Genomic DNA, 24,037 nt, shown 5'->3' with positions numbered 1-24,037 from the left:
CTAATATGGTAGACAAAATTATTAAAATTAACTGTATTTGCATGAAATTTGTTATTTAGGGTTTTCCAAGGTCGTTGATTACGAATCTGGTGTAAAAAATTCAAATTTTAAAATGGTGGATATAATATGGTGAACAAAATTATCAAAATTCAATAGATTCGCTTAAAATTTGCTATTTAGGGGTTTTTGTGGTTGTTAATTACGAATTCGATGTTAATAGTACCAAATTCCAAATAGCGGATCTAATATAACGGATAAAATTTTTAAAATTATTTGAATCTAATATATTAAATAATTCAATTTTATAGGTTTGAATATAGATTTATTTACTAAAGAAAATAGTAAAGATTTCATTTCAGCAGTATGTCAGAAAAACATTTATATAATAAACAGTTTTTTTTAGATATATTAAACAAATTTGAGCCTTTATTTCGAATTTTATATTTTTGGCTTTAGATTAGTAATTTGCGACACCAAAAGTTCCTCCGTAACTATTTTCAAGTGAATTTGATTGAGTTTGGAAATTCTATCCGTCATTTTGTATTTTGTATTTTTTACACAGGAATCGTATTCAGCAACGCCAAAAATTTATAGAACAAATTTCATAAAATTATATTCACTAGAAATAAATGATGCAAGAGGTTAAGAATATTATATATAAATCTTCAAAATTTTTCTGTAAGAATTACCTATTATATTACGTGTATTGTGTAAAAGTTTATTTGTTATAAATATGAATATTTATATTCCTTTTTTCTTTTGTTTCAGGTACCACATTTGGTTTAATAAGTTGCAAGACTTTCAAATTTTCAAATTTATTTTATTATAGTTCATTAATTAAGTTATTAAGTGTTATTAAGATTTTTTATTTTAACATATTATATTTTTTAGTTTAATTAAAGTTAATTTAACACGTACGTTTAAGTTATTATCTTATGTTATTGTTTAAGTTATTTTAAAATAAAATATATTAATATAATTTATATATAGTGTGTATGTATTATATATTGTTTATTATACATGTTTAATAAAACTTAAACTTAGTATTTTAATTAAATAATAAATATTTAAAATAATAATATAATAATATACTAATAATAATAAAAATAAAAATAATAATATGTTGATGATGATGATGATGATGGTGATGATGGTGGTGATGGTGGTGATGGTGGTGATGGTGGTGATAGTGATGATGGTGGTGATGGTGGTGATGGTGGTGATGGTGGTGATGATGGTGGTGATGATGGTGGTGATGATGGTGGTGATGATGGTGGTGATGATGGTGGTGATGATGGTGGTGACGATGACGATGACGATGACGATGACGATGACGATGACGATGACGATGACGATGACGATGACGATGACGATGACGATGACGATGATGATGATTATTGCTTTTATATATTATTCAATTTCGTCTTACAAACGTGAGAATTAAGGTTTTTTCTTTTATTTAATAATTTAAATTAAAAAAAATTATAATATTTTAAACTTTTATTTAAACTTGGTCTAAACTTATTATACTCAATAAATAATGTATCACATATACATTTATTGTTACGAATTTTGTAATTAAAGTCGCGGTATATATTATGTAATATAATTTGTTTAAATACATTAATTAATGTATATAATAATTTATATTCACTTATCTTAGGACTCTTATAATATTCAAAAAAAAATTTTAATTAAAAATAAAATTTTTTTAGTAGCTAAATTATTTTTTTATTTAATTACAAATTAATTTTATTAAATTAATTATAATTATAAATTTTATTTTTATATTTTGTATTTTTGTAAAATGCCAAGGCGTAGAGTAGAGCATACTTTAGAAGAAGAAGAGGAGTTTCAACGACGACGTCGTGAAAAAAAAGCGGAACATCAACGTCGTTATCTTCAGAATGCAAAAGCAACAAGTAATAATTGTAGAAATTATGTTGGTGATATTCGAGTATTTGAGTTACATGAAGAAATAATTGAAGAAAATATTGAAGAAATAATTCAAGTAAATACGACAAATACTGTACCAATACGTCAACAACGCCATGCAGAATCAATCTCATTATCGGTCACGAAGAAAACAAATGTATCGTTTAGATATTAATAGATTACTAATTGATGATATAAATGAATATTATATTGGTTCTATGAATATATCTTGTATTCATTGTAATGCAAAACATTTTGCAGCTGATAAAATATCTAATAAAGGAAATTCATTTCATGATTGTTATAGTCATGGTACGGTTTATTTAGAATCACTACCTCAGTCTCCACAATTTCTTTATAATCTATTTGATGGTACTCATATAAAATCTAATAATTTTTTTAAACATGTTCGTAGTTATAATAGTTCATTTTCTTTCGCATCTTTTAACGCTAATTTAGTTAATTTTCCAAATAGACGACCAGGTCCATATTGTTTTAAAATACAAGGACAAATTTATTATCAAATAAATACAGCATTATATGCTGCTCAAAATGAAAAACCGTCTTATGGTCAGCTTTTTATTATAGATTCTAATGAAGCAATAAATTATCGTTTTACTGAAAATTCTGAATTAGATTTAGAAATCATACAAAATCTTAAACGTATAATGCGAGAATGTAATGCATTTGCTAAATATTATCAAATGATGGGCGAAGAATTAAAAATTCAACGACGATTAGAAATAGAATCGGGAAAATTGTTACCAGAATTACAATTATTATTTACGTTAAAATCAGGAATTGATCGACGGCGATATAATGCTCAAAGAACTAATGAAGTTGCAGCCGTTTTTCGAACTACTGCTGATGAAGAAATTCCAGAATCATATGTAACAGTTCGTAATAGAAGTACCAAAACTTTGCAAAATGTTAGTATCATGGATCCCAATGTTGAACCATGGATTTATCCATTATTTTATCCATATGGTACTCAAGGATGGCATTGTAATTTAACAAAATTAAATAGTAATAAACGAATTACTAGAGGTCAATATATTAAATATCGCATGGCTATTCGTGATGAATTTAACATTTTTATATTAGGACGTCGTTTATTTCAACAGTGGCTTGTAGATAGCTATGTAAAAATTGAAAAAGACAGAATAAATTATTGTAAAAATCATCAAAAAGAATTACGTTCTGAAACTTATCAAGGTTTAAAAGATTATATGCAAACTATGGCAAATAATGTAAATGGACGTATCGGAAAAATGGTTATACTTCCCTCTACATTTATTGGATCACCGCGTAATATGTTACAAAATTACCAAGATGCAATGGCAATTGTTAATAAATTTAGTAAACCGGACCTCTTTATTACTATGACTTGTAATCCAAAATGGCGTGAAATTGAAGAAAATCTTTTGCATGGTCAACAAACTTCTGATAGACCTGACATTTGTACACGAGTTTTTAATATTAAAAAAGATTATTTAATTGACTTGATTATAAAACAAAAATTTTTTGGAGAAGTAGTAGCTTACGTATATGTAATTGAATTTCAAAAACGTGGTTTACAACATATTTATATGTTAGTTACTTTAAAATATAATTTTAAAATAACAACACCTCAGATTGTTGATAAGTATATTTCTGCTGAAATTCCTGATCCAAATGAAAATTGTACTTTACATAATATAGTTATGAAACACATGATTCATGGACCTTGTGGCGATTGGTGTTTAGTAGATGGAAAATGTTCAAAACATTATCCTAAGCCATATCAAGAAGAAACTAGGATGGATGAAGATGCTTATCCTTATTATCGTCGAAGAAATAATAACAATAGTTTTGAATGCTCTGGTGGATATATAGTAGATAATCGTTACGTAGTTCCGTATTGTCCTATTTTATCAATTATTTTTAATTGTCATATAAATGTTGAAGTAGTTTCAAGTATTAAATCAGTTAAGTATCTTTATAAATATATTTACAAAGGACATGATGCCGCTACTATCATAATTGAAACAAGTAATGTAACTATTGATCATGATGAGATACGTAATTTTATAGAAACTCGTTATGTCGGACCTGTAGAAGATTGTTGGCGTATTCTCGAAAAAAAAATTACAAGCTAAAAGTCATACTATATTTTGTTTAACAGTCCATCTTCCTAACGAACAAAATGTTATGATTGAAAGTGAAGCTAATGAAGAAGCAATGACTTCTGCTTCAAATCAAGTTACGATGTTAATTGATTACTTCTCCTTAAATTCTCGTGATGAAGAAGCAAGACAATATTTATATATAGAAATTCCTCAGTATTATACGTTTAAAAAAGAGAAAATCAATGGAAAAAATGTAGCACATTGGGCCAAACGTAAAAGTCATTACAATTGTATAGGACGAATATATTTGTTCGCGACTGCACGTTGCCGAGAGAACGTGCGCGAACTTGAGTATGCCGGGCGAGCTCGAGTGAGCGCGAGTGAGACGCGTAAGTTAAGTACTGCGCAGCTGGCCGTTGTCCTGCCGCTGAGCGCGACAGCGTTCGAGTGAGCCGAGAGGCGCGACGAGGATCGACCGCGATCAGCTGCTCCGCGAGCGTGCGGGATTTAAAGGCGCGAGGATGGAGATTGAAAGAAAGACTCAATAGGTCCGCTGCCCAAACTTCGCGAAACACCTTTATTTGTCAAATTGTCTCACTGGCGTTAACAAATTTGTCTGCAGCTTTCACACACAAGTTCCGACCAGCGTCGGTCAGTAATCTATCAGTTTTCAATCTCACGGTTGCGGCGCGATTTTAACGGCGATCGTTCTCGGTCGAATCACTCTGAGAGTCTGGTTGAGCGGCGAGATCTTCGGCAGAGCGACCGATCGACGGGAACAATTCGGGGGAAAGATCTTTCCGCGGGAAATCGTCTAATTGGCTGACTGGTCTAACATGATGACCGTGGCCAGCGTCTTAGGAGAAGAATCTCAATATTTTGTCACGATCTTCCCGCCGAGTTGTCCCCGTTGTTAGCGCGTGATAGAGAACGGAGCGACCGAACACTCGACTCCGTATACACAAGCAAATAATAGCACCGAAGCTGGTCGAGATAATCGATTGTACACACAAGAAATAACGAACGTAACAGCTTGAATTTTGAAACTTAAATCTACAGGACGCAATAAATTATACAAAATTGTTAACGTGGGTTTGATCGCGAACATACCGCCCGCCTCGGAACGCTAGTTTCGAAACGCAGGAGAGTGTATTACTCCGAGACAGAGAAAAAGAAAAAAAAGGAAAACCAAACATAATCGCGGTTAGCGCAGCACGACGAGATGCGTAAACGAAAGCGATAGGCGAGGCGAACGATATGCCTCGCTGACTGAACTCATTGTTCGTCAGGTTCGGAATCTGCCGGATCGATTTCGACCGGCAAAACGCATATTTTAGATAGCGGTCGTTTATACTCAGCGGACGCCGTTTTGATTGTGACGACTCGAGTTAAGCCGTCGGAACCCGGATGACACTGACTCACGCGACCGAGCTCCCATTTGCATGGCGGGAGCAAAGGGTTCCGAAGTAGTACCATTTGCCCGAGTTTAATGCCTGGTAGTTGAATGCGTCGCCACTTTGCTCGCTGCTGTAGAGTATTAATGTAGTCGCTCTGCCACAGCTTCCAGAATCGCTCTTTGAGCTGCTGAACGAGCTGCCAGCGAGTTAAGCGATTTTCATTAACCGACAACAATGATGGCTCTGGGCGCGAGGTGAGAGCGGCACCGATCAAAAAGTGCCCAGGCGTGAGCGGTTCGTAGTCATCGAGCGAGTCCGTGAGCGGAGCCAGCGGACGGGAGTTTAAGCACGCCTCAACTCCGCAGAGGAGAGTCGACAACTCCTCAAAAGTAAGAGTGTGCGCTCCTACCACACGGCGGAGGTGGTGTTTTACACTCCGGACGCCTGCTTCCCACAGTCCTCCGAAATGGGGGGCTGCGGGAGGTATAAAATGCCAAGAGATGGAGTCTGAGGCGATTTTATTGAGGAAGGCGGGATCGCGAAGAGCGGCTCGAAATGAGGCGGTCATTTCGCGATCCGCGCCGACGAAGGTAGTCCCATTGTCTGAGTACATAGACTCTGGGAGCCCTCTGCGCGCAACAAATCGGGCGTACGCTCCTAAGAACGCCGGAGTCGAATAGCCGTCGATTAGCTCGAGATGCACGGCGCGTGTCGCCATGCAGATAAAGACTGCAATATAGGCCTTATGCGATGTAACTCCGCGTCCCGACAGAGCGCGAACGGCGATCGGGCCGGCGTAGTCCAATCCGCAATGGAGAAACGCTCGCGCAGGGGGAGAGACGCGGACCGAAGGGAGATTCCCCATGAGCTGTGCGGGCGATACGGCTCGCTCGCGAGTGCACGCGACGCATCGATGAAGGACCGATCGAACCACGCTCCGAGCGCGGACCACCCAGAATTCTCCTCGTAGCATGGAAAGCGTGAGCTGGATTCCGGCATGAAAATAACGCAGATGTACATTCTGAATAATGAGCCGAACCAGAGGATGAGAAGCTAAGAGAATCGGATGCTTCACGCGAGTCGGAACCGGTGCCTGACCCAACCGCCCGCCAACGCGAATTAATTGCTCCTTGTCGAGAAAGGGATGAAGGGGGAGCAACTCGCTTTTCGTTGAGAGGGGGGCGCGGTTCGTCAGCGCGTTAAGCTCCCGCGGAAATAACTCGGCTTGAAGAGCCTTGAGCCAAAAGGTTTTTGCGCGACTGATTTCCGCCGCGGCCAAGGATGACGGGCTCTCTCTCATATCGACCGGAGGGGGATCGCGTCTACGAATTCGCGAAACGAAACGTAAAATGTACGCCGTTACGCGAAGAAGTTTCGGCCACGACGAGAATCGCGTCGCGAGATCCCACGGCTCGATCGGTCGAGCCAAGAGAACTTGTCGTTTCAGGGTCCGTTCCATGGAGGTCTCCGGATGCTTAACGAGATCCGGCCACTGCGAGCTGGGAAGCTTTAACCAGGGCGGACCGTGCCACCACAAGGGGTGAGACGCGAGCTGCCGCCCCGGAATCCCTCGCGATGCACAATCGGCCGGATTGTCGATTGTAGAGATGTGACGCCACGTCGCAGACGGAAGTCGAGTTTGGATCTCGGAAACGCGGTTGGAAACGAACGTTTTCCACTTAGACGGGTGTTGCGACACCCACGCGAGTACGACCGTGGAATCCGTCCAACAGTGACACGGCACATGCGAGAGTTGAAGCGATTCGACGACGAACTCCATGAGACGGGCAAGCAGAACGGCTGCCGCAAGCTCTAGGCGAGGGACACTCAACGATTTAATCGGGGCGACCCGCGCCTTCGCGACGAGCATCGCTGATGAGACCTCACCGTTCACCGACGCGAGTCGCTGGTAAATGACCGCGGCGTACGCGTAATTAGACGCGTCGGAGAACCCGTGCAACTCGCACGCCGGCGTGGCGGAGCCGCGTCGAGTACACCGACTTAACTGAAGGCCGTCAAGCTCTAGCAACGACGATCGAATGATCTCCCACTGATCCACTAAGTCCGACGAGAGTGGCTCATCCCACTCAACGTGTAATTGCCATAGACGTTGCAGAAAGATTTTAGCTGAAATGGTAACCGGGGTGCTCCACCCTAATGGATCGAACACCTTGGCGATCGTCGAGAGAATCGATCGTTTTGTGATAGCGATCAGCGAGGGACAAGAGACTCGGAATTGAAAGACGTCCGCAGACGGAATCCAACAGATTCCAAGAACCTTTAGGTGCTCGTCTGGTTGCAGATCTCGGCTGCATGCGAGACCGTGATCCGTCTCATCGATGTCGCTGAGGAGAGCGACGGAGTTACTCGACCACTTGCGTAAAGCAAGTCGGCCACGCTCGAGAAGCGCGCATACTTGCTCTCGGATCCGACGGAGCGAGGGAATGTCGTCGGCTCCGAAGAGAACGTCGTCGACGTATATATTCTCCGTTAGCACGGAGATGGCTAACGGAAAAGCATGACCGTCATCATGAACAAGCTGGCGAAGCACGCGCAACGCCAAGAAGGGAGCCGAGGCGGTTCCATACGTCACCGTCAAGAGTTGATACTCTTGAATACTCTCTGTGTCGCGGTCAACCCAGAGAACACGCTGGTAATCAATGTCACGCGGGTCGACGCTAATTTGACGGTACATTTTTGCGACGTCCGCTGAGTACACGTACCGGAATTGACGCCAGCGAAGGATAACCGCGGCCAAGTCCGTCTGCAATTTCGGTCCGGCCAGTAAAAGATCGTTGAGCGATCTCGCATTCGTGGTAAGGCTGGACGCGTTGAACACGACTCTTAGGTGGGTCGTTGTGCTGCCTTCGCGAATAACCGGGTGGTGCGGAATGTAGACTGTCTGAGAAGATTCTGGGGTAGACGGAGCTCGGCGCATGTGTCCGAGCGCCTCGTATTCGGACATGAACTTCGAATACTCCGTTTCGAGCTCGATGTTCGTTTTGAATCGCCGAATCAGTCGTTTGAGACAGCGCTCAGCCACGTCGCGAGAGCTCCCGATGTCGATGGGAGGACCATGACGAAACGGAAGGCGGACGATATATCGTCCGTCCACGTCGCGCGAATGAGTCGCCACGAAATGGTCCTCGCATCGCTGTTCCTCGGGACTGAGAACGACTCGACGAGGAATTTCTTCTATTTCCCAGAATCTTCTCAGTTCTTTGTCTAGAGAGAGCGACGCGGAATTGGAACACTGCTGTGTCGTGAGTGCTTGACTATTCGGACGCTGAACAGGTGTAGGGCCAGATACCACCCACCCAAAAATCGTGTTCTGAGCGAAGGGTTGCCCGCTAGCACCTCTTCGAATACCGTCGCGAAAGATCTCACCATAGAGGTCGACTCCGATGAGGAGATCGCAGGGATCGGCGCTGCAGAGATTCGGATCCGCGAGAGCGAGATCGGCGAGATGAGCGAGATGAACCTGCGAGAGTTGGACCTGAGGAGAGTAACTCGTTACCGACGGGAGAATTGACGCCGCGACAGCGATAACCGGAGCGGTTCGGTTGACGGGCGCAATGAGAATGGAAGCTGCCCATCGGCAAACGCCTGCATCGATGCCTCCGATCGCTGAGAGTGCGAACGGCAGTTGGGCATGACGCAGTTTTAGAGTTCGCGCGAGATGTAATAAAAGTGATTTCGGAGCCCTGGTCAAGCAGGGCTCGTACATGAGTACACCGACCGATAGGAGAAGAGACCGTAACGCGAGCCGTCGCGAGAAGCACAGCGGGCCTTGAGGGCAACGCGATGGCCGCATGGAGAGACACGGCACTGCGCGTCTCCGACGGATCCGATGGTCAAGACGGCGTAGACGATGTCGACGCGCTAGCGGCCGTAGCGTTCGCGACCGTCGCGAGAGCAGTGGTCGCGGTAGCAGGCGAGCTCAAATCGACATGGAGCGTCGAATGATGTTTCTGCTGACAGGTCCGACACGAGAATTTGCTCGGACAAGCTGCCAGATCATGTTTTGAGCTGAGACAGTTAATGCAGCGCTTGTTCTGCCTGACGAGCTCCATGCGTTGATGTGAGCTCGCCTGAATGAATTTTGGACATTTGTTAATGAAGTGAGAGGCACGGCAGATCGGACACGACACCGGAGAGGCCGTGGCAGCGTTGACGCTCGAAGACCTTCCGTTTGCGGGACGCGAGGACTTGGCCGGGTTATGCGGAGTGAGTTCCTCCAGCGCTCGAGCTCGCGCCGCGAGAAAGCGATCTAGATCGTCGTATGACGGAATGTGGTTGTCGTCACTACTTTTTAGTCTCCACGCCTTACGAGTGGCGTAGTCGAGCTTTTGAACGACGAGACTGCTCAAAATATCGCTCAAGATATCATCGGAGGTCCGATTTAAACCTTGCAACGACGCGATTGCGCGATTCGCTTTGTCACGCAACTCCGTGAGCTCGAGTGCCGATTCGCGCGGAACGCTAGGCAGATTGCACAGCGCTGAGACATGCACGTCGATAAGGCGTCGTTTATTGTCGTACCGCGAAACTAAAATCTGCCACGCGATGTGAAAGTTATCCGCGGTGATTGGGACAGTTTTGATCGCTTCGAGGGCACGCCCAGAAAGGCTCGACGACAGAAAGTGCATTCGAGCAAATGCAGATACGTCTTTATTATTAATGATTAGGGACGTGAAGCGATCGCGAAAACTCTCCCAATCTTCCGCTTTTCCGGAAAACGGCGGTATATTTATAGGCGGTAGATGCGACAACGACCGATCGACGGTCGAACAACACCGAGACGAATGACTTGCCAATGGTGTGGAGTTCAGTGGAAGGGGCTCCAATTCCTCCAGGCACTCCGTCATGTAGTCCAGAGCTTCTTGGAAGTGGTCCTCATGTCTCTCGAACTCCAGATCCTCGAAGTAGGGGATGTCCTTTCGCTTGTCCGGAGGAAATGCAGTCAGCAAAGCGGCGTGGCCTTCCCCGCAGAGCGTCCAGTTGTCCTTTAAGGTGGCGATGCGAGAGCGAATCAATGCTGCCGAGTAATTGTTCTTGCCCACCTTCTTGAAGTTGGTTAGCGCTCGAGCTACCGAATGGAGATTCATCTGATGCTTGGCTGGCACCACGCTCATGGCTCCGACGGAAGAAAGTCGCTGGCGTTACGTTAACGGTTTGACGCGCACAGACACTCTATCCGGCTCGAAGGACCAAAATTATGTTCGCGACTGCACGTTGCCGAGAGAACGTGCGCGAACTTGAGTATGCCGGGCGAGCTCGAGTGAGCGCGAGTGAGACGCGTAAGTTAAGTACTGCGCAGCTGGCCGTTGTCCTGCCGCTGAGCGCGACAGCGTTCGAGTGAGCCGAGAGGCGCGACGAGGATCGACCGCGATCAGCTGCTCCGCGAGCGTGCGGGATTTAAAGGCGCGAGGATGGAGATTGAAAGAAAGACTCAATAGGTCCGCTGCCCAAACTTCGCGAAACACCTTTATTTGTCAAATTGTCTCACTGGCGTTAACAAATTTGTCTGCAGCTTTCACACACAAGTTCCGACCAGCGTCGGTCAGTAATCTATCAGTTTTCAATCTCACGGTTGCGGCGCGATTTTAACGGCGATCGTTCTCGGTCGAATCACTCTGAGAGTCTGGTTGAGCGGCGAGATCTTCGGCAGAGCGACCGATCGACGGGAACAATTCGGGGGAAAGATCTTTCCGCGGGAAATCGTCTAATTGGCTGACTGGTCTAACATGATGACCGTGGCCAGCGTCTTAGGAGAAGAATCTCAATATTTTGTCACGATCTTCCCGCCGAGTTGTCCCCGTTGTTAGCGCGTGATAGAGAACGGAGCGACCGAACACTCGACTCCGTATACACAAGCAAATAATAGCACCGAAGCTGGTCGAGATAATCGATTGTACACACAAGAAATAACGAACGTAACAGCTTGAATTTTGAAACTTAAATCTACAGGACGCAATAAATTATACAAAATTGTTAACGTGGGTTTGATCGCGAACAATATTCCATTAGTCCAACACAAATTGAATTATTTCATTTACGGCTATTATTGCTCACTGTAAAGGGAGCTACGAGTTTTGATGATTTAAAAACTGTCAATGGAGAAAAATGTCAATCATTTTCAGCGGCATGTTTAGCTTTAAGTTTAATTGAAGATGATGATGAATGGAAACGAGCTATGAAAGAAGCTGTTGGATAGATGATGCCTCGACAACTTCGTAGATTATTTGTACGAATATTATTACATTGTCAACCATTATATCCTGAAGAACTTTGGGAAAATTTTAAAGTAGCAATGTCGGAAGATTATATTCGACACTTTGGATTAATACAAGGACAAAAGAAAGCATATACACAAATTAATACTATGCTTTGTGTTGAAGGTAAAAGTCTTGCTGATTTTCCCCAAATGGAACAATGTATAAATAATGATACAGAGAATGATTATATAACACTTGAAGAAGCTATGGAAATTGGTACCAAACAATATAATCAGTTAAATAATAAACAAAAAGAAATAGTAGATCTCGTATTAAATGAATTAGATACTAATAATCATGATAACAATTGTATTTATATCGATGGTCCCGGTGGTTCAGGAAAAACATTTATATATATTACTATATATCATTTAGCCAAAATTCGAAATAAACATGTATGTTCAATGGCTTTTACGGGTATAGCAGCTACGTTATTACCAGTAGGAAGGACAATTCATAAAATATTTGGATTACCAGTTCCATTATATGCTAATTCATCATCTAACATTAAAATTCAATCTAAAGAAGCTCATTATTTGAAAGAAACAGATATTTTTGTTTGGGATGAAGCGCCAATGGCACCACGCTATGCTTTAGAGATTATAGATCGAACACTGCGTGATATTATGAATAATGCTTTACCTTTCGGTGGAAAAATTATTGTATTAGGTGGTGATTTTAGACAACTTCTTCCTATTAAAGTACTCGGTACTCGAAGTGAAATTGTAAATCTTTCAATCAAATTTAGTACTATTTGGAAATATTTTAGAAATTTTTCTTTAACGGAAAACATGCGAGTTCTTCCTGAGGAAACTAAATTTGCAAAATTTTTATTGGATGTGGGAGATGGAATATTAAATGATTCTAATGATAATATACAACTCCCTGATTGTTGCATCACTCCCATTAATGCCGATATTGTACAAGATGTATATAGTGATTTGATACAAAATAAAGAATTTGATAAAATGGCGAAATGTGCGATACTTTCTGCAAGAAATGTTGATGTTGATGAAATTAATAAATAAGTTGTCAAATTATTTGATGCATTTGAAGAACGAATTTATACAAGTATAGATAGTACTGAAAATTGCAATGATAATGGCGACATTGATGAAGCTATATTACCAGAATATTTAAATACTTTGTCTCCGTCATCACTACCACCTTATGAATTACGTTTGAAACCAAACTGTGTTATTATGTTGATTAGAAATCTTAGTATTAATGAAGGTCTTTGTAATGGCACTAGACTAATGATTATTGAACTTGCTGATCATTTACTAAAATGTAAAATTTTAACAGGGGATAAAGTAGGAGATATTGTTTTTTAAATCGTATAACATTGTATTGTGAAAATGTATATTCTTTTACTTTTAAAAGAAGACAATTTCCGATAAAATTAGCTTTTGCTATGACAATTAATAAATCATAAGGACAAACATTTGATAGAGTAGGAATTGATCTTCGTAAAGATGTATTTAATCATGGTCAACTTTATGTTGCTTTTTCACGGGGTACGCTCCTGGCAAGCATTAAAAGTTTATTTTGGTAGTCAGCGTAATAATAAACAAGTTAAAAATTATGTTTATAAAGAAATATATACATGATCTGAAGTTCTTAAAAGTTTTTAAATGGAAGTTCACAAACATTTATGTACTATTATATTTCTCGAAATATATTTTTTTAACATAAATTAAATATATTTCAAAATACATTTAATACAAAATAATTAAGTATAAAATAAGAACTGTAAATTGTAACGTTGCCGATTTCCTCTCGCGCGGACTAGCTCGTCGGAGCGGTGCGATTGAAAGGGCTCGTGCGGGAAGCGGAGGAAAGAGTCGGACGTGCGTAAATAATGAGTCGGCGGTATGTGCGTGTGCTAGAGTTTTACATGTGCTTTTTATTTTGCGACGTTCGAATGGGTACAGCCGCTTGTTTTGCGCGCGGACGGACAGAATACAAGAAGTTAGAACGGCGCGCGGACGGACAAAGTACAAGAATTGAGAACGGCGCGCGGACGGACGAAGTACAAGAATTTAGAATGGCGCGCGGACGGACAGGTTTCGGTGAACGCGGCTATTTACAGTTTTCCGTATGTACGAGGTGTGTTCAAAAAGTATCGCGAATTTTGAATTTTCGCGGGTTACGTATATTCGAATTTCGATCTTTTTGTGGCGTTATGTTGGTACTCATGTCTCTCACTTATGCCGACAAGCTCGGCCATTTTGAATGTTCACTTAATTGTTGACAGCTGCTTTGCTTGCACGTGTTTTGGATCGTCTTCGATTTTTACCTATTCAAAAAAATGGATCAAAGAACCTGTATCAAATTTTGTGTGAAAAACGAAATTAAGTGCGCGGATGCATTCCGAATGTTGACTGTGGCATACGGAGAAGCTACCTTGGACCGAAGCAACGTTTATCGGTGGTACAAAATGTTCTCAGAAGGCCGAGAAGATGTGAACGACGAAGAGCGTGCCGGACGCCCGAGCATTCAACAATAGACGAAAAAATTAATGAAGTGGAGAAAATGGTATTGGCCAATCGTCGAATCACCGTTAGAGAAGTTGCTGAGGACCTAAACATATCGATTGGCTCGTGCCATTCGATTTTTATCAATGATTTGGGCATGAGACGGGTCGCCGCGAAATTCGTACCAAAATTGCTCAATTGCGACCAAAAACAGCATCGCATGAACATTGCTAATGAGATGTTGGACTCTGTCCGCGACGACCCAAATTTGCTCCAGAGGGTCATAACTGGTGACGAATCGTGGGTTTATGGTTATGACGTGGAAACCAAAGCTCAATCATCTCAATGGAAGCTGCCGCACGAACCAAGACCGAAAAAAGCGCGCCAAGTTCGGTCGAATGTGAAAGTTTTGCTGACAGTTTTCTTCGATTGCAGGGGCGTGGTGCATCATGAGTTCTTGCCACAGGGTAGAACGGTCAATAAGGAATATTACCTGCAAGTTATGCGCAATTTGCGCGAAGCAATCCGCCAGAAACGCCCGGATTTGTGGAAGAACAAAAATTGGCTTTTGCACCACGATAACGCCCCTGCTCACACATCGTTGCTTGTGCGCGACTTTTTGGCCAAAAACAACACACTAATGATGCCGCAGCCACCGTATTCCCCAGATCTGGCCCCCTGTGACTTTTTGTTGTTCCCTAAACTGAAGAGGCCCATGAAAGGACGACGTTACGCTACGCTTGACGAGATAAAGACGGCATCGAAGGAGGAGCTGAACAAGATAAAAAAAATGATTTTTTGAAGTGCTTCGAAGATTGGAAAAACCGTTGGCACAAGTGTATAATATCTCATGGGGATTACTTTGAAGGGGACAAAATAGATATTCATGAATAAATAAATAATTTTTGAAAAAACACAAAATTCGCGATACTTTTTGAACACACCTCGTACAGGTGCTTCGCGAGGTGTCGCCAGGCGACGGGACGCGAGTGACGCTTGGATGCGGGCGCGGCTTTCCCGCGGTGTCGCGATGCGTGTAGGGCGGAGCTTCGCGGTTGAGGTGGCAACGCGCGAATCGGTAGGGCTACCGCGGCCGCGCGCGGGCCGATGATGATGGCGGCTGGGATGCCACGAAACACGCCGAGTACCTCGGCCGAAACCCCGTGTCGGCGATTCCGCTTGGTTGCGTTTCGTGGCGGAGCGGAATGTAACCGCGGCTCGGGAGCTGATCGGGGGTCCTCCTCTCGCCAAGGACCTTGACGAGAGTTGGACGCTCGGGCTCGAGAGAATGCGGAGGATGAGGAACGGTGCGGAAATCTGCGGAGTACCTCCGCAGTGGCCAAGCAACCTTCGAACACTTCTATTCCCGGGATTGTCAGGCGCAGCGGATCATCGGGTGATGCTAGCTGACGGGAAACAGGTGCCTTTTCCCGGAGCACGCGGCCCTATATATACCCGGCAACTCCGTTTGCCTCCGTCATTTTCGGCGCTTGACGGCGGGGTCGCCGGAGTGGGGTGAACGCGCGCTCCCTCGCATGCGCGTGCGCGCCGACTTGACGCGCGCGATGGACCGACACGATCTTAGCGCGCGAAGTTTCTGTTGACTTTTATATTTGGGTGCCCGAGGCACCCCCGGTTATAGCCCAGCGGCTCTCTTTCTCCGGCTGTCGGTGGCCGGGGACGATGCATCGTATTTTCGGGGGTGTGCATCGTTACATCACCCCCCTCCTAACAAGTGCCTGAATTCGAGGCACATTACTATGTCTCTCGGGGAGGCAGCTCTCGGATCCGGCGGACGCTTCCGTTATGGTTGAACCGGATGTGCCATCGTTTCCCGCCTTGTCGCGTTTTCCACTCGCGTGCTGAGTGGGCGGCGAAGTGGGGCACCTCCACGATTAAGCCGGGCTCGACCTCGACTGGGATGGGTGGCGGTGGCAGCGGTCCCATTACTCGTGCCGGCTTCAACGTCGGGCGAGATGGTGATGCCCGTCGTTGTGGTTGGCGAGGTTTAGGTCGTGCCGTTGGCGGGTTCAGCAACCAGGCCCTCCTTACTTCATTGCGGCGGTCTGACGGTTGTCGTAGTCGGCCGTTTCGTTGCCCGACGACCGGGTGGCGGTTCGCCTCTACGGCAGCAGTAGCTGGCGGTTGGCTGGTCCGCAAGGAGTCCCATGCCGGGTCGATTGCCGGGTTTTCCGGATCGTAACTCTCTGTTTCGCCGAGCAGACGATTAATCTCGTCGATGATATCGCGCTCTGTGCGTTCCATGTCGCTGGGACGGTCGGTTCGCTAGTGACGAGCTGCGTTTCTTGTCGAATTTAACGGCTGGCCTCCCCTCCTATTCCTCGTTGTCCTTCTCGTCCCCGGTGTTTTGGTTCGGCGTGTTGTCATTTTCCGGCGGAGCGTCGGTATCATCTTCGGAGTCGGTCTCGCTTTCGATCTCCCCCCTCTGGTCCTCGGTGCGTGGTGCTGGTTTGAGATGCTGTATGTGTATGTGTCGAGTCCATCGCCCGCGTCGGTCGCGTAGGTCAACAATCACGGGCGAGATGATTTTGCGTATTTCGAGGGGGCCTTGGAATTTCGGAGCGAGCTTGGCGTTAAACGCGTCGGCTTTGTTCGAGAATGGGTGGTCTCGTTTCCACACCCATTCTCCGATCTGCGGTCGCCAGGCGCGGCGTCGGAGATCGTAATGTTTTTGCTGGCGTTGGAATGCGCGCGCTAGGTGTATCCGCACGAGTTCGTGTGCTTCCTCGAGGTAGCGGCGCGTGGTATCTGGGGGCGGAGCCGGTTGCGGCGGGGCTTCGTTGTTGAGCGCGGGGGTAACTAGTTCTCGCCCGAGATTGACGAAGGCGGGCGTATACCCGGTTGCCTCGTGCCGCGCCGTATTGTAAGCCATTTGTAACGCGGGTATTCGTTCGTCCCAGTTTCGGTGATCGCGGTCGACGTACTGGGCGATCATTGTCTTGACCGTTCTGTTTGTGCGTTCGACTGGATTACAATGCGGCGCGTACGTTGGCGTGCATATATGGCGGACGCGGTAGGCGGTGAGTAGTTCGCTCAGCTGCTTTGACTTAAGTTGGGTCCCGTTATCGGATATGATGCTCTCCGGGCATCCGTGGCGGAGGATGACCTGTTCCGCGATGGCGCGGGTGACGGCTGGCGCGGTGGCTCGGCGGAGGGGCCGCATTTCGACCCATTTCGAGAAACGATCCTGCATATTCAATAGCCAGGTGTGGCCTTGTTTGGAGCGAGGGAGGGGCCCTATCAGGTCTAGCGTTACTTGTTGCCAGGGGCGGTCCACGTGCGTTGCGTGCAGGTTCCCGGCGGGCCGGCGTTGGTCTACCTTGTGTCGGAGGCAGTTCTCGCACTTACGTACGTACGTTGCGATCTCGCGGAACATGCCCGGCCAATAGTACGAGCGGGCTATCCGAGCGATAGTCTTGGCCACGCCGAAGTGGCCGGCGGTCGCGTCGTCGTGATTCTGGCTTAGTATTTTCGCTCGCTCGGGTCGCGGTACGCAGCGTTTCCACTGGCTACCTGCGGGTATCTCGGCGAAGTCCAGGCTATGCAGGACGTGTCGGTATAACTTTCCCTCGCGAAGGGTGAAGTCGGGCAGGGCGGCCGGGTCGTTTTGCACGGTTTGCAGCGTGCGCCGGTACCAGCGGTCGGCGGGGGCGTTCTCCGCGGCGGCGGCGGTAGGCTGGCGTGACAGCGCGTCGGCGACGCGGTTTAGGGCCCCTTTACGGTACTTGATCTCCATGTCGTGTTGCTGTATCTCGAATGCCCATCGGCCGAGGCGTTCGGTCGGCGCGTCAAGCTTTTGTAGCCAGCGTAGTGACTGGTGATCGGTGATGACCGTAAAGGGGTATCCCTCGAGGTACTCCCGCATCCGCCGTATCCCCCAGATCACGGCTAAACATTCCAGCTCGGTGGCGGTATAATTTTTCTCGGCCGGATTTAATGTGCGACTTGCGTACGCGATGACCCGTTCTCCTTCGGGGAAGAATTGAGTCAGTACGGCCCCGAGTCCGGTGTTACTTGCGTCGGTTTGGAGGAAGAAGCGTCGCGAAAAATCTGGGCAGGTCAGGACGGATGCGGAGGTGAGAGTGTCCTTTAGTTTTTGAAATGCGGCTTCCTCGTCGGCGCTCCACTTCCACCGCGCGCGTTTCTTTGTGAGCGCGGTCAACGGGGCGGCCACGGTGGCAAAGTCGCGGATGAATCGTCGGTGCCACGAGGCGATGCCCAAGAATTGCCGTATCTGTTTAACGGTGGTTGGAGATGGCCAGTCTGTGATGGCCTTAACTTTCTCCGGGTCGGTCTGGATACTATTTTGGCCGACTATATGTCCGAGGTATCTCAATTGTCCTACGCAGAATCGGCACTTATCGGGATTTAGGCGCAGATTTGCCTCGCGGAGTCGTCGGAAAACCTCACGTAGCGTGCGGAGATGTTCGTCGAACGTAAGGCTGATAACGATAATATCGTCTAAGTATACTAAGACCCGTGGTTCGAGATCGGGGCCCAGGACGGTGTCCAGTAGGCGCTGGAACGTGGCCGGTGCCGAGTGGAGGCCGAATTACGGTAAACTGGTACAGCCCCTTCCCCGGCACGGTGAACGCGGTCACGGGTCGGCTTTCGGCGGTCAGCGGGACCTGCCAGTACCCGTGGCGTAGATCGAGTGTCGAAAGAAATGCCGCGCCGCGTAATTTATCGAGCGTGACCGGGATCTGGGGGAGGGGGTAGGCATCAGGTTCGGTGGCGTCGTTGACGCGGCGGAAGTCGATGCAGAATCGATATTTCCCGTCCTTCTTACGGACGATCACGACCGGGGAGCTCCAAGGGCTCTGTGACTTCTCGATTACCCCTTCCCGTAGCATTGCGTCGACTTCGGTGTTTATGACCGCCTGCATAGCTGGGTTTCGCGGCCGGTAGCGCTGTTTGATCGGAGTGCGGCCCGGTTTGAGCCGGATTGCGTGCTGGGCTAGTGATGTCGGTTCGGAGACCTCGTCGAATAACGGTAGTTCGCGGGACAGGAAGGTTTTCAGCGTGGCTGTTTCCGTTGCGGTCAGCGGTGACGCTGTTTGCGTGACGGCGGCGTTCGGTCCGCGGCAGCGTGGCTGTGCTGGCGGTGGAGGAAGCGACGCTCCGATTTTGGCCCACGCGTCGATGCCGAGGAGTAGAGCGGTGCTCATGTTCGGCATTATGCGAAAACGGTGGTGGAATTGGCGGTGTCCGATGCGGATCGTGAGATGGATGTGGCCGGGCAAGTCTACCGGCTGTCCGTCAGCGAGCTGCACGGAGTTCGGTTCGTGCTGCACGTGGAAGCCGAGTTCCGTGGCGAGTTGCACGGTTGCCTGGTTAACAAACGATACTTCCGATCCGGAGTCGATTAATGCCAGGACGGTTCGGTCGCGGATTCGGACGGTAAGGTGCGGCCGGGGCAGGAATCTTACTCGGAGGACCGGGGAGCGGCCGGAGATTCGCCGGTCCTGGCCTCGTTTCCCGGGGGCGGGTGGCAGTCGCGCGTCAGTATGCCATCCTTGCCGCATTGTGAGCAGAATTTTCGCGGTGGCCGACGGCAGTCGAAACAACGAGTGTGACCTCGTTGTTTGCAGCGCCAGCAGCATTCGGCGCGGTCGTACGTGGTGGCGGCGGCGGCGGTTTCGCGGTTCTTGGTCTGAGCGGCGCGTAACGTCCGGCAGCGTTCCTGTACGCGTTCGAGTTCGGCGGTGCGTTGAAGCAGGTCGGTCGGTCTACGGATGTCGTCGCGTCGGATGTGCAGCTGGTACTCCGGTTTCATGTTGTCATAGAGTTGATCGATTCGGTCATCGATCGAAAACCCTCCGGCGCGTCGCATCAAGGCGAGACTTGCGGTAGCGTAACGGTGATACGGCTCGTCGGGTTTCTGCACGCGGTCGCGCAACTCGCGGATTAGATGGCTGCGGTACCGTGGCGGTAGGTAGGTCGCCTTAAAATCCTCCAAAAAGTCGGACCAATCGCCCCAATTTTCTCGTGAATTCCGCAGCCAGAGTAACGCGTCTCCTTTCAGGAGTTCCGGTAACCCTAGCAGCAGCTGGTGGTCGGAGAACCCGTACCCGGTCCGTAGCTCCTCGACTCGCTCCAAGAATCCCCATGGGTCTTTGCCGTCGAATTGTATTCCCCACTTTCTCATTTGACTCATGGTCTTGGCGGGGGACAGGTCATCGTCGCCAGGGGTGGCCGGAGTGGTGTGATTGAGCGTCAATCGCGGTGGGCGGAGAAGAGGCGCGGGCGCGGCGTGGGTCAGCGGCCCGAGCTTAGTCGGGGGAGCTGCGGGGGCCGTGGCGTTTGTGGGCGCGCGATATTCGTCCGGGTTTTCGTCGACGTATCGACTCATCCGTTGCCGGAGGATGTCGAGGGTACCTTCGGTGTCGAGGCCGACCGATTCCATCTCGATAATTAGGTCTTCCTTGCGGATATCGTATATCCAGCTCTTTGTTCCGGCGGACTTTCCTCCCTTCCGGTCTGGTCCCTGTTCGGGCGCCATTGTAACGTTGCCGATTTCCTCTCGCGCGGGCTAGCTCGTCGGAGCGGTGCGATTGAAAGGGCTCGTGCGGGAAGCGGAGGAAAGAGTCGGACGTGCGTAAATAATGAGTCGGCGGTATGTGCATGTGCTAGAGTTTTACATGTGCTTTTTATTTTGCGACGTTCGAATGGGTACAGCCGCTTGTTTTGCGCGCGGACGGACAGAATACAAGAAGTTAGAACGGCGCGCGGACGGACAAAGTACAAGAATTGAGAACGGCGCGCGGACGGACGAAGTACAAGAATTTAGAATGGCGCGCGGACGGACAGGTTTCGGTGAACGCGGCTATTTACAGTTTTCCGTATGTACAGGTGCTTCGCGAGGTGTCGCCAGGCGACGGGACGCGAGTGACGCTTGGATGCGGGCGCGGCTTTCCCGCGGTGTCGCGATGCGTGTAGGGCGGAGCTTCGCGGTTGAGGTGGCAACGCGCGAATCGGTAGGGCTACCGCGGCCGCGCGCGGGCCGATGATGATGGCGGCTGGGATGCCACGAAACACGCCGAGTACCTCGGCCGAAACCCCGTGTCGGCGATTCCGCTTGGTTGCGTTTCGTGGCGGAGCGGAATGTAACCGCGGCTCGGGAGCTGATCGGGGGTCCTCCTCTCGCCAAGGACCTTGACGAGAGTTGGACGCTCGGGCTCGAGAGAATGCGGAGGATGAGGAACGGTGCGGAAATCTGCGGAGTACCTCCGCAGTGGCCAAGCAACCTTCGACCACTTCTATTCCCGGGATTGTCAGGCGCAGCGGATCATCGGGTGATGCTGGTTGACGGGAAACAGGTGCCTTTTCCCGGAGCACGCGGCCCTATATATACCCGGCGACTCCGTTTGCCTCCGTCATTTTCGGCGCTTGACGGTGGGGTCGCCGGAGTGGGACGAACGCGCGCTCCCTCGCATGCGCGTGCGCGCCGACTTGACGCGCGCGATGGACCGACACGATCTTAGCGCGCGAAGTTTCTGTTGACTTTTATATTTGGGTGCCCGAGGCACCCCCGGTTATAGCCCGGCGGCTCTCTTTCTCCGGCTGTCGGTGGCCGGGGACGATGCATCGTATTTTCGGGGGTGTGCATCGTTACAAAATAATACTATTTTAATTTTTTATACATGTTGTATAACGAAACAATTATGCAAATACGTAGGATTAAAATTATGTGAGACACTCTGTATATGTAAACGTAAACTCATATGTTGGATACATATGTATGTTTATGTGTATATGTTGTGTAAACTTGAAATTTATATATAAAATTATATATAAAATTATGACGAAAAGAAAGTAGGAAATAAATACAGAAAAAGAAGAAGAGAGAGAGAAAAAAAGATTAAAGAAACTAAGAAGAAGGAAAAAGAATAGAAAAGGTTTGAAAGAAATTAATTTTCGCTAAGTGATTTCCCTATTGTCTCAATTTTTATTTTTATTTAAATGTAGTTCATGATTAAATTTATTTACAGTATGTTTATTATCTCGGGTTTTCCTTAACTACTTTAGCAAATTGCTTAAAACTGATTTAATTTAAAAATATGACTTTAAATATGTCTGTTGTAAAAACAATATACACTGTTAATTTTTAATTTTTAATACATTTCAATACATTTAAAATCATTTTTATTTTATTGATTAGAACAGAAATTATAATTGATATTTAATAGCATTAGTAAGTTTATAATCATATAAAATATTTAATTCATATTTGAAATAAAATAAGTAATATTTGTAATTTTTATATTGTCCGTCTTTTTTCTTATTATTCTTAAAGTAATATTACAAAAGACATATCCCTTTCGCTAAGTAAATTTTCTATCATTTTGATTTTGATTTTTATTTAAATATAGTTTGTGTGTAAATTTATTTATAGTATGTTTATTATCTTGGGTTTTCCTTAACAAAGTCTTATATGTTAAAAAATATTCTATTTTTTATTTTTATATACTTTATATTGTTTATTATTTTTTTTATTATATTGTATAATTTTTTATTTCTTATAATAGTAAATTTCAACAATAAAAATTTAAATTGGTTACAATTGTTTTTAGGTCTTTTTACATTTGGATTGGTCATTTAGTTAAAAATACAATTTTTGCAAATTTTTTGTGTAGATGAAGTGAGAGAAAAATTAGTAATCGGTTTTTTACATCATCTTATGTCACAGTAGTTAGATTTTGCAACAAATTTGATGTATCCAAATTTCCACGCATCTACTTTGCCTGAACAAAGTCAAATGTGTATTGAATATAAGGATAGCAACGTTTGTTATCTGGTATTCAGAAACTAAAAAATGTTATAAAATGTTTCATTAATAATTATAACGCATAATAATACAATAATAATCATAAATAAATAATATTAATAATATATTGTAATAATTATGATATTAATAAATAAATTGATATATAAATTAAAATGTAATATTAATATATATGATAAATGATACAGTAATATATTTTATTTGTATATTTTGCAGCTTACGACTATTAATGATCTTTTTAGTATCAATCAATACATGTTTTATAAAAAATATCGTAACTCTTGGGTGAGAAATGTGTAATCGTTTTTAAGAGGTTGCAATTATACATTATTGTGTATGATAACTGATGAATTGTATGATTCAATTTTTATTAGTAAAGATGCAACAGTTTAAATTTTAAAACTTGCTAAAGCATGTTTGTGATATTAAATTTTAAAATTTATATATCTATGGGCATTTTTATATTATAATTTTTGGCTGTAAATAAGATTTTTTGTTTTAAGTAATATTTAATTTGCATTAAATGCTGTATTATATATAATTCTAATTATTTTAAAACTTGAGAGTATTATTACTCAAATATATGTATACTTAAATATTTGTTTGTTCTATACTTTACACTTTTAATTTTTAATTACACATTCTTCTTTATTATTCATAAATGTGAATGTGTTATCACATGAATGTACATATATTCGGGTATTTGTATATTATGCAACTTTAGGAGTATATGAACTGTTGCTGGGCAACGTTTAAATTATTATCCGATATATTTGATGTTACTCACCATACATTACGCGATATGAGAAATACTTTTGTTTTGAAGGTTATTGATTTTTTGCAGTTTTTTAATAGTCTACGTATTTTTTCTTTTAATTTATTTAAATATGAATTTTTCTTTTAATTTATTTAAATATGAATGTACATGGGTTTAGGGGTGTTTTTAATAATGGATAAATATTACAAAATATTTTAATAGTTTGTGTTATAAATTTAGATATGAAACAACAAAAGAATGGATTAAGGAAAGTAATGG

At 45.2% G+C, this 24,037-nt stretch overlaps 3 protein-coding genes across 3 annotated transcripts; 1 reads left to right on the top strand and 2 right to left on the bottom strand.

Annotated features, from left to right (window-relative positions):
* Nucleotides 1-5,318: 5,318 nt before the first annotated feature.
* LOC120358594 lies at nucleotides 5,319-9,167 on the bottom strand. Its single transcript, XM_039453200.1, has one exon. The coding sequence runs from the start codon at nucleotides 9,165-9,167 to the stop codon at nucleotides 5,319-5,321; it is 3,849 nt and encodes a 1,282-aa protein (XP_039309134.1).
* Nucleotides 9,168-9,294: 127 nt separating this feature from the next.
* Nucleotides 9,295-10,575, bottom strand: LOC120358593. The gene has a single exon (XM_039453199.1). It carries the CDS (start codon nucleotides 10,573-10,575, stop codon nucleotides 9,295-9,297), a length of 1,281 nt encoding a protein of 426 aa, XP_039309133.1.
* A 1,085-nt stretch (nucleotides 10,576-11,660) lies between these two features.
* LOC113005535 (ATP-dependent DNA helicase PIF2-like) lies at nucleotides 11,661-12,746 on the top strand. Its single transcript, XM_026141247.2, has one exon. The coding sequence runs from the start codon at nucleotides 11,661-11,663 to the stop codon at nucleotides 12,744-12,746; it is 1,086 nt and encodes a 361-aa protein (XP_025997032.2).
* The last annotated feature ends 11,291 nt before the right edge of the window (nucleotides 12,747-24,037 follow it).

This window comes from Solenopsis invicta, chromosome 8 (genome assembly GCF_016802725.1).
Source record: "Solenopsis invicta isolate M01_SB chromosome 8, UNIL_Sinv_3.0, whole genome shotgun sequence".
Taxonomy (NCBI): Eukaryota; Metazoa; Arthropoda; class Insecta; order Hymenoptera; family Formicidae; genus Solenopsis; species Solenopsis invicta.
This window is presented reverse-complemented; position numbering and strand designations above follow the sequence as displayed.